At 39.8% G+C, this 17,749-nt stretch overlaps 1 protein-coding gene across 16 annotated transcripts in view; it reads right to left on the bottom strand.

The window, feature by feature from the left end:
* The window catches only part of CELF2 (CUGBP Elav-like family member 2), a 565,018-nt gene that overhangs the window by 55,548 nt on the left and 491,721 nt on the right, over positions 1-17,749 (bottom strand). For 10 of the 16 annotated variants that reach the window (XM_086744976.1, XM_086744963.1, XM_086744970.1 and 7 more), the window contains 4 exons: positions 10,900-10,929; positions 8,941-9,020; positions 3,881-4,039; positions 2,389-2,452 (listed from right to left, as the gene is read on the bottom strand). In XM_086744976.1, the coding sequence (XP_086601102.1) occupies positions 2,389-2,452; positions 3,881-4,039; positions 8,941-9,020; positions 10,900-10,929 (333 nt within the window). The remainder of the gene's footprint in view (positions 1-2,388; positions 2,453-3,880; positions 4,040-8,940; positions 9,021-10,899; positions 10,930-17,749) is intronic. The other 6 variants (XM_086744906.1, XM_086744890.1, XM_086744915.1 and 3 more) reach the window with 1 other exon arrangement.

The raw sequence follows: 17,749 nt of genomic DNA, 5'->3' as shown, positions 1-17,749 counted from the left end.
CCTACTGTCTTCAAAGATAAAAGCTGGACCCCTCAAACTCAAAGTTCAAAGAACTTGAAGGCTGCAATGATGGATCTTCCTTAGCACCTTCCTCAATTGTATTTAAAGTTTATCCTTACTATGAAATATTTTATTAACAGGCAAACTATACACAATATGGAAATATATATTAGGTTCATTTTTGTAAAACAAACATATATAGCTTAAGCTAAAAAACTCTGGGCCTTTACAAACATTCAAGGATGGCTTTAGAAGGTAATGCAAGATCTTCCTGCAAACACAGGAGTATTTTCTATTCCTTTCACAAAACATAATAAATGAAGCTTAAGATAGATGCACAGCATAACATAGTACTACAAGATTTCTGAGGAGAGGACATGATTTCTCAGTCCTAACAGTGAAATAGGGCTCAGTCTTCAGCACTTTCATGTGGAGCTTCAGCTAAAAGAGAAATTTAATATCACTAATTTGACTTTGAACATCAAGGTTTATGACTTCCATGTTTTGGAGAAGGAAAGGAGTGAACTTCAAGCTGGTTTGATAACACGAGTATAAGAGAAAAAAAAATCTATTTTCTAGTAGAGGCAGTCAGTCATGAAATTATCCCATAGATGAGAGCATTAGCAACCTAATCTATAGTTGAGAATGCATATCCCTCAAGTAACAAAGACACTACAATTTCTTAAGATTACTTTCTACCAGACTCAAGACCTTATGATTTTCAGAGAATAAACTACACCCCAGATTAAGAGCTCATCCTGAAATTACTTGACTAAAATTCTTAGTTTCAACACAGTTCTTGGAGACAAAGCTGAATCTACACTGACAGTGAGAAACAGGCAACAGAAAACTTCTGAGGTGCACATAATGCAACGGATATCACATTATTTTTCTTCAGTGTCTCAATTCTTTCATTCTGTAGACCTAACCAAATATCAAAACATTAAACACAATCTCTGAGCTCAAAGCTACTTCCAAAAGTGCCAAGTATAAAACTGTTACTGAACAGCTCTGTTCTGTTTATCATATTAAGATACATTTTTTTGATGAAAAAATGCTAGATTGCAAGTGTAACATAATAGAACCAGCAAGCACTGCCAGCAGGTCTGAGGAAGAGAGAATAATTCAGAGATATTGTCATCTGTAGGCCAATTTATATTGTCAGACAGCAGGTTCACATTACTCTCTGATGTCACTGCAATAATGGTATAATATAACGATGGAGCCAAGAATACCTGTGGGGTATAGCTATATGGTGCGGTATATCTATACTTGTTAAAATATTTCAGGATCCATTCAAAGCAGAATCAGAAGAAGCAGAAGACCAGGATTAAAAGAAGAGTGAGAAAATGGTGCTCATAAAGACTTTTGAATATTTTAGCCCTTGTTTTGTGATGATGAAGCAAGCACTATGTTGTATTTCATTGATTCAGTGGCTTCATGATTAAAATAAACTAATGTAGCAATTTAGGGGTTTTGTGCTTCCTTTTTTATTTTTTTTCCTCTAACAAGGAAAAAAAGCTTTTTAACAGTTTCTCGCGGCAGGCATAATGTGCATCTGTGCTCTGATTTACTGCACATGCTGCCTTCTCTAGCATCACGTTAAGTTAGGGTATCAGCATGGTAGGTCACACAGTGGGAGTGACCTTTTGCTAATCACTACACATCAGTTACTACTGGCACACAGCTCATTACTAAGAAACCCTCCAACTAGCTGGCTTTCAAATCCGCTCACACTTTGATTTTTTTTCCCTTTCTCTCTTTCTTTTTTTCCCCCAGACTAAAGATTATACTTTTACATAAAAGCTTCTGTTGTGTAATTTTGTCAACTAGGGTGCCAAAGTCAAAAAGGCACCCAGTTAATTTTCCATGATTATAAAAGGAGCCTGAAAATTCATACTGAAGGTAGGCCTGTAATCTTGGGTTTCATTAAAAAGGTCAGAACATTTTTACTCACTACCTATTATTAAAATGTTTGAGGGCTGCCATTAATTTGATTTTTCAGGATACAGAAATCTCGCTGGAAATAAGAACGTAATCCTGCTGTTGCTTTACTGACACTTTTCATAGGGCAGGATATGGCTGCAGGGACTAAGAGCTCTCCTGCAATTTACAATTGGTTACTTTGGACAAATGGCAGGTGACTAATGCAAAACAAACTGTTTGCACAACCTGGGACCACTGGGTTTAATTTCAGTTTCTGAAAGAGGGGAGAAAGTGTTTCTATTGATGTTGAACCACGAGCTGTCCCCTGCCAATACATCTGCCACATTTAATACACAACACGCTCCCCCTCCGCCCCGACAATGTGATTATTAGAGGTACAGAATTCAATAGCTTAAGAGCACAAAACATAGCTGGAGCAAAACGAGATGCTTTTTAACTTACCGGCCATTTGCTGAATGCCGCTGAAGGCACCCAAGTTACTGGAGGAAGTTGCTTGCTGCAGAAGCTGCAAATTAACAACACAACACAGCAATCTATCTGACATGAATGTAACAAATGAAGATAAAACTAAAATGAGCCATCATTTCACATTTGGAGTATTTATGCTTTCCTTTACATTTATATAGTCTCTTGCTTCTGTCTGTTGTCGGAATGAACATCCCTAGAGTCAATGCTGTAAATCCATATTAATGTCTAATCTCTATTAAGAAACACAGAGACACAAGGGAAACTCAATAACATTGCTGCTTTAAAACAATTAATCAATTTATTCTTTTTAACAACCAGGTGTTAAATCTATTTAAACCAACATAGCGTGACTAATTACAACCCTCTGTAGTCTAGTAGTTACCATAACTCATCTCTGTCAATCACGGTCCATTCTCCCCCATCCCGCCGAATTCAGTTTTTTCTTTATTATCTTTATGAATCAAGCACACAGATCCTCATTAAACTGGTATTTGTATACACCAGTTTTGCCTACCTCAGTATTAATTAGCCTACCTCAGTACTAATATATATTTTTAATTGCCAGGTAAATTGCTGTTTATAATTATATCGCTATACCAAAGCATTGTATGCATACAAATTATGTATTTATGCATACATAGTACATATATAGGGATGCATCTATTTGTCCAGCTTGGAACCATCAAGAACTCTACAAGTTATCCAAAAGCTGCTCAACCAGACCTCTCAACTCCAGAGCCACAGAAGACAGAGGCTCCCTCTCAGCAGTGCTGCAGGGGAGTCTCTCTTGGCCATCCCAGACCTAAGACACACGGCTGTGGATTTCAGATTCCTCCACAGAGCCAGCAGCTAACGCCTCTTTCTCATTTTACAAATGGACCAAGGAAAACACCATTTTAAATTTATGAGAAAAAAATTGCTTTCCCCTGCCACCTTCGCTTTCTGTACAAGGTTGTATGAACTACTCATGCTTAGGATTGACAGGGCCACACAGTAAAGTGAAAGCCATTTCCAAATGAAAACATGGAAAATCAGAGAACTGAGCCACAACATTCAAGTTTACAGGCTGCACCATATAGATATGGCTCCTACAGCGTTCAGCTGCCTATCTGTCCTCTCCTAAGGAAGGACTTAAATTTGATTCCAGCTATAAAAAACAGACTTTAACATTCAAAAGAACAATAAAACTAATGGAACCTGATTTTATTTTGCAGCACAAGTAAACTTTAAATGCTTGCCTTGGACAGCACTGACACATCTTTATATGTTTATTCAAATTCTATCCCTTGTTATTTATTTTTAGACCATGTGATAAACATACAGAGGTTGTTTTTATATAGGAGAAGACAAGCTACATATCCTGGAAGCCTTAGCAATTTATTTCAGGCAGTTTACTCTAGCTGATTTACCATGGTTCTAAAATAAATATAGAATAATACAGCCACTGCCTCTGAAATGGACTTACAGCTAGGTATTGTGGTGTGAGTCCTCCAAGACCTGTAAGGTTTCCCCAAGTGGCAGTATTGAGTTGTTGCATCTGCTGTGCCAACTGCTGCTGCAAGCGTCTCTGCTCCTTGTCCTTTTGGGTATCGGCAAACTTCACCACGATTGGCGAAGAGCAGCCCTGTGGTTAGACAGATCGGGAAAGACAGAAGCGTTAAATCACACCGAGTCACCCTCGCACCATGAGCTCAGCCATGTCCCACAGAACCACCAGCAATGGCATGACCTGATCGCTCACCCTCTCTTTGTGATTGGCATAGGTAGGATTGCAAGGACTAAGATTTTCAGCTTCTTAGCAAAAAAAGGCTACAGAGAAACCATTAATTCCCCAGTTGTCTTTATAAAACACCTTTCCTCAGGCTCTCTTTTCCTTCCAGCTATCAAAATTGCTGCCAGAGACAGCAAAGTGTACCAGTCCTCTTTAATTAAGCTTCACAGCTGATGAGATGGACGTGATGCTTTGTCTGCAGTCTGTTTTCGAGGCATCGCCAAAGGGAGAGGTGTCCAACATCCCTGCTGCGGGGGAGTGCACAGCCAACACTGCCCTGGCACCGCGGTCTGGCTGTGCGGTCACGCTTGGTGCAGTTGGCTTGTGTGATCTACGTAAATAGACTGTGAGCAACCGATTTACTGCAGCGCCTATCATCAGAGGGTCACTGGTCTGTTGCATACCAAGGACCCTCAGTCCCAAGTGAGCACAAAGGGATGATGTTGCTAGGACAACTCACCCACCTGCGGTCTGCTCCCAGGCATGCTTTGTACCAAGCATCCTTGAGATGTGAACAAAGGGCAGGATGCAGACCAAAAGTGACTAGTTCTTGTGATAGCAGCCCACTCCTGATTGCCACCATTTCTTCTATTGCTTCTATGAGCCTCTTGTTACATGACGTGGGAGGGCTGTAAGGCACCTTACGGAACAGGGAGGCTGTAAGAAAGAACTAGAGATTTGGTCTGCAGCCTACTCTTCACCCATGTCTGAGGGACCCTCGAGAAAGAGATCATGGACCAGATGGTCTTTTAAGGTATGCTGGATATTTCCCTTGATTTGGTATTCCTGGCAAAGTCACTGAGAGAACGAGATGTGAATATGAAAGACGTGCCTGTTGCTCTTGCTCTATTTCTTTCCCCACTAAGATATAAAAACATGTTTTCATACTTTAACCTTTCAAGTCTTCGTTTTTTTTTTCAAATCAAGGGACCAAACTATATACTGCAATGATTCAGTTCTTCAAATTAATTCAAGCATTTTGTGAGTCATAGAAACTGTCAATCCATTTCATACTGTTTTCCAGCTTCACAGGATCCAATGAATAACTTCCCTGCACCCGCCCTGCTTTGTTACACTAATTTCTTGTCTAACTTCAAACTGAACACAATGGTATGAGTGAAAGGTGACTCAAGTCCAAAAAACACAGCAGCACTTTAGCCAGAGTGTATAGCATGGGATGGGGAGCGGGGTTACACTTAACCTAACTCTTCCCATGGCTGCTTTCACAATACTGTGAACATCTTCAGAAAAGTTCCCATCTTCTGTTATTTACAAAAAGCAGCCATGTACCTTTTCTCTGAAGAACCTCACATCAGGACAAAAGATAAGAATATTCACAATCAACAGACGAAATGGTGAAATAAACCACAATAATAAAATCTCTTGTATGTAGATCTCCCATCAATACTGTTCCTTTAGAATTACCTTAGAAAATAATAACTTGTGATTTATTATTCCACCTCCAGCTCCTTTCCTGTGTGTTTCATTGTAAGAATGTCTTTCAATGTTTCAGTGAAGAAGAAAGGAGGTACGTACCACTCCAGCAATCAAATAAAGATTATGAAGGAGTCAGCTTGCTACACAATTACCTCTCTCCTGTGATTTTTATACTAATATCAAAAACAAGACCCTTAAAAAAAAAAAAAGAAAAAGGAGCCAAGGGCTGGAGGGTGTGATATAGATTTTTCTGGTTTCACTATTAAAAAAAGCAAGCTGTTTGTATTTAATATGAGGTTGGGTAGCACTGGACTAAAAACAAGCAGCATCTACTGCCTTCTACCTAGATGTACAGGAGAATCAAGTCTATTTCCAAAGAAATAGAAATGGATTTCAAAGGAAGAAATATTATATGGCTATTTCAGTTCTTAGTTCAGCAGCTCAGCACTCAACACTACAGCCGACATCAAGTTTACGAATGTTTAAATATCAGTAAATTGTATAAAAACAATATCTCTGCAATTTATGTATCTATAATTTATTTTTTTCACTGTCTGCTTTATATTTCATCACTTCATTTTCAAGAGAGTAAACATTCTGAAGACTGAAATTATATGTAGCAAGTGGCTCTATACGAGAAAAGGGTTATTATTGTTGCATCAAATTTTCTCCATCATAACAAATTAGCGTCTTCTACTGGTGCTGCGATTGAATGCCTTAAACAAATAAACAAAAAAACTCCACAGAAATGAGAGAGAAGAGCAAAAACTTAGAGTAGTAATTATGTTTTAAAAATCAGTTAATTGAACCAGGTCAGAAAGTCAGGTGGAAAGAGTAGTAAGAGAATTCATTATTCTAGGAGACGTGTTCATCTGGACAATAACATCCTCATTGTTCTTTCTTAGCCCACTTTGAAAATTCATCTTGGTCAATGATGCATGGCAAAGAACTGAAAATAATGAAATCAGAAAAAAAAATCTGCAGTAAATGGGTTGAAATGTAATTGTGTACTACATATCATCCTCCCAGTCCACTTTTGTTTGCAAAAAACACGAAACAAAAGTGTCTGAGAACCACTCTATCAGGCTGAGAGCTGAGATTTAACACCAGCTAACCCAAGTAACTTTCCACTAGAAGAGCTTGGGCAAAAGTGAGCAAAATTCTTTTTCTTAAAGAATGATTTCTGATTTATGTTTTTCCATTTTCTGTCTTGAGAGGAAGCTCCCAGCACATACATGAAGTTAATCTCCCTTCCTCATTCAATGGCGTGGTACCTCCACCCCATTTAGTGCCATTTTCTTCCCAACAGCGGGCGCTGTCTTCGCATTTTGCTTTGTGTTGGCAAGACAGGCTGCACAGACTCTGTTGAGTCCCTCACCCACAAACCTGGAGGGTGTAGTGCTTCTCTCCAAGAAGGGACTCTCTGACAAAAAAAGACAAAACTGACAAAAAGACCCAGATGTTCAAAGTGTAAAATAATTGCAATTGCTTTGCCAGTTTGGGCATCTCATTGATGACTCCTCTAAAGGTGTTGAGAAGTATTTTGATCCAAGAGTAACTATTCTACAGAACTAATGTCAACAGGAGTATCACATCAAAACGTAGCCTCTTTTGGAGTACAGCATGCAATAGTAAAATGGGAGAATTTGTCTGGGAGGTATTATCTCTTTAATTTTATCATCTTCTGAAGCAGAGCTGTGTAAAATTCATTTTGTTAGACAGAAAAATACATTAAACCACATGGAAAATATAGGTAAAACACAGTATTACCAATAAACATCTCCTTTTTACTTGGACTCAAACCCAGCAAAACATATAGATCTGAATTAATGGAGCAGTGCATGGCAGACAAATTACTACGAGTATTATTTCAGAGACTCAAAGTGGCATTTTTTCCACAATATACTGTCAGACTGCATAGATTGTATAACATCAGCTTTCTAGTAAAGATCAGTTCAATTATTCTCATCTCATTGGCAGACTCTCATCTAAAACTGTATACTCAGGGTCTAAAAATGCATTGCACTGAAAAGAAAACACATTGATTATAAAAGAGCTCAACCAAATTCAAACGTGATGTTTGGAAAGACAATAGCTTTGCAATGCCGATATCATTACTTGTAGCACAGAGGAAACAGTTAGTGACATTTTCATGCACTGGCTTGATTTTTATCTTCTCCTTCTTGTCCTGTCTCCACCCTCCCGCCCCTGGTCTCCCCCCTTGGCTTGTTACACAAAGCAGCTCAACGACATGACGCAATAATGATTGTTTAGCACCCAGCATGCTTTGGGAGACTAGAGCATTGCAAAGAAAAATCACTGAGGAAAAAAAAAAAAATTGAAAGGTCCTGGTGGAGGAAGAAATAAAAAAAAGAAACAAGTGCACATAACATCAATGTCACCTCTGAGAAAAATCATCACTACACAAAGATACAGTATACATAATACAGTATAACATGCACTCTCCAATGATAAGCTAGAAGATCCAGAGTAAGTAAAGGCTTCATACTTGTGCGGTTTTTTGTGCAAAATTCTGAGAGACCATGACAAAAATCACAGACTGAAAAAAGTTTTGAGATTGCCAGCCAAGCCGTGGCATTCGATAACCACTCCAATGAACGGATCGTTAGCCTGCAGCTGCATTCACATTAAGTGAGCAGGTTTAAAGTTTTGTGTTGCTCGTTGTCATAAAATACGAGGCCATAGAGGCAGCTTGGGAGGACATGAAGAGCGTTGCTTGTGAGGGGCCAGCCACGACAGTGCTCTGCAGGAAGTGCCACACTTTGATACGCTCTGTCACCATTAGCATTTTTATTGGCTACACGAAGAAGGAGAAATTATATTAACTTAAAAAGAGATTCTATTTGCAGAAAAACACATGCACGAGTAACTCAGCGTGGCCAGGTTAAATCTCTTGAGCTTTTTCTCAGAGCAGCGCAAACCACAACACTTAAACATCTATTTAAAAGGAACTAAGATTTTTCTTTGGCGATACGTGTGTTAAAATTAAAGGTCATTTACTCATCAGATATACTCTGAGTATGACTGAGGAGTGGTATTCACAGCGTTTTTATTTTCTGCTGAATGCCACTGAAAACAGGATCAAGAGCCGTGTTTGGATACCACACAGCAGCCTTACTGTGTGCTTTCAGGTCATCAAGAAAAACAAGCTTCACAAAGAGAAGTAGAGTGAGTTGGTAAAAAGTTTAAATCTGTGATTGTCATGTGTCTGATCTGGTCCAGGAGAGCATGGCTTTACCATTCGCAATCATTTGCACAAAGAAAACAAAGAAAGGGCAAATGATACAGTACTGTACCTCCATGGTCTGAGACTGGTGCATGGCTTTGATTGCATTCTGTGCCATTGCCCTTGTAGAAAATGTGACAAACGCACAGCCTGTGGGAACAAGGGGACAGGGAGCAGGAAAGACAAAAAACAACAAGACAAAAGGGTTGGACGCTTGTTAAACCAACACAGTCTACGAGAACGGCCACAAGACGACACTGTTCTCAGTAGTACATAAAAATAAACAACTTCTCTAGTTTATTTATCGACAGTGCTGACTTGCTAATCTGACCATAGATGAAAGAAAAAAAATTAGGTGGGGATGAGTGAGGAGAAAGGGTTTTTTCCCTTTAATTTGTGTTTGCTTTTTTCCTTTTTTTTATTTTTCTTTTTAAATTGTTTTTGTTCTTTAGCCACAGGGTTTGAAATAAGTAAGGCTTTTATGTAGATTTTGGATTGCACAGTTTAGTCTATTCAGACCATGCATTAACGATTACTTGCTACAGCTTTTGTGCAGGTAAATTGTGGACAGTGAATAAATGACTGGCATCACTGGCAGCTGAACTGCCAATTTAAAGGAGCCCACAAAGTCACATATTTCTGTGATGCACCGAGAACAACCATACAAATAAGGATGAGGAAAAACTCCACTGTGTACCCTCTGCTTAAGTGTGAAAAGACTCAGACAAAATTCAGTAATGTAGGTGGAATCTCAACATTTAAGAAAATAACATATTAAAAATAAAAATCTTTACCATTTTTGTTTCTCCAAGTCCTAGGTACAAGTATAACTCTTTGATTTATGAAAGCTACCAGCAACTTGAACAATTCTGAAGCTATGTTAGGAATAACTAAAAATCACTTTTCTCCCTCTTCAGCCTTTTAAATCGTAATGAAAAGCCAGTAGGCTAATGCCTGGGATATTTTTCCACCCTTTTACTATTGTCAGTCATATCTACACTGGGCATGGTACAGGTCAACTTTTTCAGTGCATGACTCACTGCCCTTTTGACTAATAAAAACATTGCCTTCTGAGATTTAAATTTTATTCTTCATGCACCCTTGGGCATCTTAAAGAAAAAGACTGTGAAATTAATGCAGATTCAGGCTGATTTTGTAATAATACCATGGCACACTAAAAGCTTAGCTAAAGCAACACAGACTTATTTCACTTGTGATCTCTAATGACTTTAAAAGTGCATTGATTTTCAGCTCCCTTAGCCTTGCACAGTTTGAACTTAGGTTTCAGAGAATAATTTAGTGTTCCACTCAATTTCCTCAAAACATTATTATTATTACTACTTAAAAGATTTCCAAATGGAGCAAATCTAAGCACCGAGAGGCTAAAGCATATTGTCATTTTAGAGCTAATGCATGAAAGCTATATTCTGGCATCAAAAATACAATATTGTCGCCCTTGTGGCCAATGGGCAAAATAAACCATTTTGCAATCCAACCAGCAACAGATTGTTTGGTTTATGCAAATCAATTTGAGGTGCAAAATACCTTTTCTTTTTTTTTGCTCCGTGTGTACCTGGTAAGATTATCAAGTCAAGACTGTATTCACATTTTAATCAAACAACAGTAAGAGAAAGCAATGCCTGATCATTACCCAAAAGCACTACATCTAGTCATGAAAATAAAGTCAATGCATTTTTGCATCATGTGGTATTTTTTTTTCTCTTAAACGTAAAGGCCCTTGATACAAGAAAACCTAAGCTGGCCTATGTACCTCTGACTGAGAAGTGAGCACGATAAAATCAGAAGTCAGAATTCTTTCACGCAAACTTCACGGCAGTGTTGTGACTCTACGTATTTCGTGGGTAACATGACAGCTGATGATGTCTTACTGCTGTTTAGCCATGCTATGTGTTGCTATACTGTTCTTATTCAGCAACCAATTTCTGTCAAAGAAAATGATGTAACAAACCAGCTTTCTGTATGCCATCTAGACAAAATGTGCAGTAAAAGGGTAGATAAACTCCAGTACCTCTGCTAGATTCCATGTTGCTGCTTTGCACTAAAATTAAAGAGGCCCAAATTTACCATCAGTCTCCAAGTAATCTCTTAAAAACATTTCTGTTATCATTAACAGAGGAAATAACACCAAGGGTTTTCATTTATCGCCTTGCAAATTCAATGGCGGACGAGCACAAAAAGAGATATACTGGAGGGCAGGCAAGAAACCCCATACAGAGCCTGGAATAATATTGTTTATAATGGTCAAGAAACTGCTTCATTCACTTCTTTCGCTCTCATTATCCAGGAGCGCATACCACAGTGACAATTACTGAACGGAGGTTTGGAATGCAGAAGAAGAATGTAAAATGTCAACAAGAACCAGTAAGACACAGTTTATGCATTTATCACAATTTCTGCCCAGCAGCACTGCTGTAACTTACTGAGAGATGTTGCAATTAGGAGGTCTCAATAGAAATGTGAATCAGCAGAGAAATAAAGCTGTGCTCCTCTCAAGATAAAGCAGACTCTTTCTTATTTCCCTTAAACTTTTCTTCTTTTTAACCATAAAGCTCAGCTGTGGGGTACTTTCAGCGTCCAACGCTACCGCGAAACCTCTCTCCTCGTTCCTCAGCCCAAATCCGTTTTGCGTGGATCCCGTTGCCTTTGTCATGGAGTGAAAAGACCTTTGCAGCAGATCTCTGTAAAGTGCCATGTAGTGAGCTACCAGTTTAAAAGAAAGTTGTTCTCCGGGCAAGGGGAATGCCTGATGAATGAGGTTACGCGGCTTGAATATGAGCATTTGGAAAGAGCATTCCACAGAGAAGGCAGGACTGCATTTTAATCACCGTTTGCCAGCCAGAGGCTACAAGGTTATGTCCCCTTGTTATCTCCAGTCGGCACGCCATTTCCCGCCGATGGACAGTGGCCATTTGCACAGTAAATATCCAATTTGCCTCAATAACTGAGGTAAAAATTCAGTAGACAATCTTATTTCTAAATTATTTGATAACCTAGACCTTCAGTTGTTACCGCCAAGAACCTCAATTAAATGCTAGCTAATTTAACCATCTTCCCAGACATTGCTACATGTATTCACATTCAGGGCTTATTTTTTTTCAGCTACCAAACCTGGACACACACACACAATTTGTACATTTATTATGTGTGCACATATATTTTATTATATGTGAAACATGAGACCCTATATATTTTATCATCTGTGAACCATGAGATCCTTGCTTTCATGACCAGACTGCCGTGCTGGAGGGGAGCTAAGCCTGTATCACAGGATTCAGTCCACCTAACTCAGCCACTGAACTTGCAAATAGAATTTAGGTATCCAGAAAAGCTGTTCTGAGATGTTTATATACTCTGCCACACTCAATGGCAGCACCTTTATCTTCCTACACGGGTTACATATGCACTCCAGGAGGATGGTTGCGTTGGGCACCTAGAATTTAATCAGAAGTTGGTGTCTAAGGACACTGGATTTCACTTGTTTAAGCCAGATGAGCTACACCAGGACCATCCTGTGCTCTTGCTGCAGCGGTTTCTGAGAGGTTGCAAAAACCCTTTTCAGCATACTCTCACTCACTATACCTCATGGATACTGGTTGTCTTTTGGGAACACACTGCCAGCTTTAGGACCGTAAATCACCATTATAAGAGGACAAGACTAATCAGATTTCATGCCTCATGGTGCAAGAAAACAAGAAAGATTTCCGTGGCCTCTTACCTCATCCTATGAAACATTGCATTGTTTGCAGCGCTGTGGGCTGAGGTCTTCTGGTCCAACAGCTACAAGCACACTGTTTCTGTCCTACCATACTGAGTCCTGATACTTCAATCACTCCCTTCCTACTGGAGCTATGGAGCTCTCTGGGAGAGAAAACGCGGAGAGGGGGCTATTTCTATAGCTAATGCTTTGCAATTACTTCGTTTTGTACCATCAGCTACCTAACCACGAAAAAAAATACATCTTTTGGTAAATACAGACAACCTGCAAGTCACCTTGCAATTATTTATCACCTCTGATTTCAGAATGTCAGGGATCACTAACAGAAACAAAAGGGAAGGCAGAAAGAAGGTCTAAGAGTTTTAGTTGCTTCTCCAAGGCTGCCTTCTCATCCTCTATACCAGAAAAATGATTGAATGGGGAAAGGCTGCTCAAAGTAATTTCCTCCTGCAGGCAGAATTGGAGGGAGGCACCCAGGCTTGTCACAGAGGAGATTTTGGAGCACATTATCACATTGGCTGTCTCGGCTGAGAGAACATCTAAACTCACAGGGTTGGTCCTTAGCCCCCTCCCACCCCAAACCGTAAAAGAATTTTGAAGAGGCTGCAAAACTAGAAAAGCTTCCTCCTCGACCTGTGCCATCCCAAACCTAAAGCTTGCTGCTTGAGCGATTGAATTATTTGAAATATTTTAAAAAAGCTCACCACTGCCCCATTTCAGCTCCCGCTTCACTTGATTCTTCTAATCTCATGTTTACATAGACTATTTTGAAACTTTCAGTCAGTAGTTCACACACGGTCTAACATAACATCAATACTTGCAAGCTGCAAGTGAAGCAGAATGTTTTAAGCAGGGAGGTCTCAAGGTAAGAGGTCTGATTTTATACAGAAACCTCCAACATAAAACTACCGTGGTCTACCAGAGGTTTTAAAGCTCCTAAACCCTCAATGGAGCCAAAGGGAGATGCAAAAAACAAAGACATTCTTGAATCAAGCCTAGAGTTAAAAATGGACATTTAAAAACCATGGCTTTAAAGTTCTGGAGATGAAAGATGGGCAGATATAATCAATCTTTAAAAAAAAATCTAGTGACTCCTCTGACACAGAAGGTGGCTCAGGAGATTTTCAAAGCCATCCGAGCAATCGCAGTGCTACGTATGGTGCCCGCGCAGCTGGTAGTGTAACGGTTGCACTACAGCTTCCCAGTTCACGGTAAACAAGGTTTTTCTTCACTTTCTGGGAAGAAACAATAGTGAAAAGCTGCCAAAATACTCCTGCAAGAAGTATTTTGGATCCGCTGAGATGAAAGCCTCTATTTAAAGAAAAGATAAGGCTCAAATGAAAAGCTATGGAAATTGAAGCGTGATAAAAATAAGCTCTACTTGTGTTAAAATATTTCTAGCTGAGATCACAAAGTAGACTTTCCCTTTTCTATGCTGTGCCAATACAGCACAGTCTGAAGGAAGGACCAGCCTGGGAAACCGCCTTTTAATGAAGACATCAGACAAAAATCTGTCTTAGTGGTTAAAATAAATTTCAGCCACAAATTAAAACATCAAATTGTTCCTTGGCCATTAAGTATTGCGTAAGACACACAATGGCAGGTCTCAGACTAGGTCCAACAAGCCAGCCCGAAGGAAAGCGTTGACAAAACCACAGTAAAGCTGTGTATATCAGGCACATGAAGGCAACAAGAGGCACGTCCTGTAAACACGCCTCATCTCTTTGGCTTTACTGACTTATCCTGACTACCGACCAGATGACAGATTCTAGATATTAAATTTCCCGACGTTCACGGTTCCCTTGAAGTGTTTCTAACTGGACAGTCAATTAACCACCCTGCAAAGTACAGCCTTCAGGAACTGGATTTTACACAAACCCAAAATCAAACGGGTATCAAAGACCACATTCTCTAACAAAGCCTCGATGGCCCTCTTCTTGGAATAAAAACTCCTGCAAATTACTTCATTTCAGACATCCCTCCAGGGAGGGATTGCTGTGAAGATGCAGTAGTGAAGACCTGAGATGTAGGGTTGCTGGCCAGCAGAGATGCCGGTCACTTGGATGTGTTTGTTCTTTCCCAACTTCAGAAGAGTTACAGCAGGGGAAAAAGGAAATTAAATGTGCCATAGTGACTGGAAAAAATTAAAATGTTACCACATTACAGCAGAAGAATTAAGGCATGGAGGTGCTTCTGAAGAGCAATTAAAAATACAGCACTTCCACGGCCAGCATTTCCCTTCCTTCACTGATACACAAGTCAGAATATGGCCCCTCATCCAGGCTGCTCCCACAGCTGGTACTTCACGTTACTTTAGCTCAGAGAGGAGCAGTAAAAATCCATAAGGAAAAACAAACAGGCACAAAACCTCCTCACCTAGCCTTCACCGCAATTAATTATGATGCAAATACTAATTTTCTTTTACTCATTCAAGAAAACCCCTGAATCTGAAATTTATGAATGAATTTTCATGAAATTAAATTGCCTCACCACGCTATAACTCTCCGTGTGCCATTTCTAACCTGCTCTTAAAGGAAAGAAAGAAAAAAAAAATCCCTGTAATCAATGTCTGCAGAAATGTTCACTTGTCCCAAGGGCCTGGTGATGTTTTGTTAAAAAATTATACAATTAGGAGCCTAGAAGGTGTAGGAATATGCATTTGGAGCTTTTCCACAATGTCCATGGTATATCTGACTGTCTGTACATGTTATTAGCAGGGTTTTTCAGCGCATGCTATTAACCCAGTTGACTTCTTTCTCGTATCTGTTATACAAATCTGCACTCAGCAATACAGCAGAATAATTTGCTGTGTGGTGCTCCTGTGATAAGGATAAGAGGATTTTTTTTTTTATCATCATTACGGATGGTAATAATTCCCAGAGTGATACAGAGATATTGATCCGCTGATCTAAAAAAAGCATTTTGCAAAAGTAGAGGAGCATTGCTATCCTTTTTTTTAAGGAACAGGCTAACAGAGAGAAGATGAGAGGCCAACTCACCAATGGTCAATACAGCACATCAGGGCACAGCTACAAAGCAAACGTGGGTATTTTTGGCTATTTTTGCACACACAGCTATCATTGCATGGCTGTACGTGTTGGCATCTGTGGCCACGTAGACTAACACAGTGCTAGGGGGCCAGAGGTCTGAAAGTTTCCTTAAGCAGGTTACAATAAGTGATTTAAAATCTTAATCAGCCGAGGCAGTTCACTTCTGCTTTTTCATGATAATGAAGCTTAGCACATGATATCACAATCATGAATTTTTGTAAAGCATACTTAGCTCTTCAGAAAAAGTGCTGGATTAAACAACCCTGCAGGCTGAATCCTTCTCTTTGAATAATGAATACAGTACAGGCAGTGGCAAGCTTCTTTAGATAGTCCCATGAACCCTGCTAAAGCAAAGGCCAGCCTCCGTGTCTGCTGAGCCTCTGCTTTCTTTATCTCTACAGCCAACAGGGTATTTTTATTTTTTAATACTTTTCGCAGCTAGGAATTACTCTCTGCCAGCCAACTAATTTCACAGGGACTATCCCAGAGCCTTCAGAAGGCAATGCCTTTTGGCTGCTGCCTATTTTTTGCAGCTGGCTGGACTATAGCAAGTCACAGATATAAACAACAACTATTTCTTAGATGCAGGAGTGAACAACAGTGGCGAAAAAAAAGACTCAAGGAAAAAAATGTCAGTTTCTTTAAAATACGCTGCTCCACCAGTGGAGCTCTGTATCATTATTTTAGTCTTGTTTTACAGATGAGTTTCAAACAGCTGACAATAGGAATTTGGAGTGGAAATGCTGATGCTCCATTATCAGTAGTGACAGCAACGGGTGCGACTTTATTAAAGTTCTGTCAACTCTTGGCTAAAAACTCCAACAGAAACAACCAGTTCAATCTCTCTCCCTCTCTCTCTATCTTAGCACTTATATCACACTCATCACAAAGTGTTACATCTTCCCTTGATGCCACAGGATGGGATTTCTCCTTGCTCCTAGAGCCATGTGGGACACTACAACCCTACATCCCGCCTCTGGGTTGACAGCAGACCCTTACCGTACCCAGCACCAAAGTTGCTGTTGTACTGTAGACATGGCCTGAAAGTAAATTGAAAGCTTTTTACTCTTTATTAAGAAAAAAAAAAAAGCAGTACAAATCAAAACTGTTCTACTGAGCAATGTAACCTGGAGCTATTCCTTGCAACTGTGTGCTGGTAACAAAGATTATTTGCCTGAACCCTTTAAGAAAGCTTGAAAGCTGGCATAAATACCAATGAATATACTTTTCAAGCTCTTTTTTTTTTTGTCTGAGATACCATGATGTGCACTTGTTGAGATGCCAACCTGAGTTTATTGGACAATATTTCCACCTCACCGCTGTGAGCACTGTGAGTTCCAGAGCTCCGCCAGCTCTGGCATGGTGCGGGCAGTGTTTTCCTAAGACAGCGACTGTTTTTCATTCACCCCTCTGTGTCTGGGTGGGAAGCACATCCGGATGGAGTGCTGAGAAAACAAATACTGTTTGTGGCAAAGGGAATTGACATCCTGGAAATGGTAAAGTGAATTAAAACTCATGAAGTATTGGAACTCATTACAAAGATTTAACTGTATAAATTCTCCCTCTTGCTTTAGTGAAGCAGCTTTTCACCCTGTGCTTTTTCAGGCAAGCTCCTTCCACTGCAAATCTCCCTTAGCACTTTTCATTTCAACTGCAATACCAGCCATTTTACCAACACTTTGCCTTCTCTCATGGAGTGGTGGTTTTGTGAAGCTGATAAACATCTGCCTGAAAATCTGGTTGGCACAGCTGAACTCATTTTCAAGTGTGAACATGGGTGTGTAGAAAGCAATTCAAGTTTAACAAGGCATGATGTATGAGGGCATGATAGAATATCAGTCGTGATTGTGACCGAAATAAACCTGAGTGGCAGAGAGGATAGCTCTGCTATGACTACTGGTGTGTGACCTACCTGGACTGAAATCTTCAGCCTCCAGCAGGAGAGAGCAGCAGATTAATCCTATGGCTTTACTTGCCAGTAGATGACACTGCCCTGCCTGATACGTTGGTGAGATGGCTTAAAAACCTTAGGTTCTAACTATCATGAGATTGCTATTTATGGCAGAACAAAACTACCCCACTACCCTCACTTC

Source organism: Chlamydotis macqueenii, chromosome 1 (genome assembly GCF_036417535.1).
Source record: "Chlamydotis macqueenii isolate bChlMac1 chromosome 1, bChlMac1.mat, whole genome shotgun sequence".
Lineage (NCBI taxonomy): Eukaryota > Metazoa > Chordata > Aves > Otidiformes > Otididae > Chlamydotis > Chlamydotis macqueenii.
Note: the sequence above shows the minus strand (reverse complement) of the source record. Positions and strands in the feature narration are given on the sequence as shown.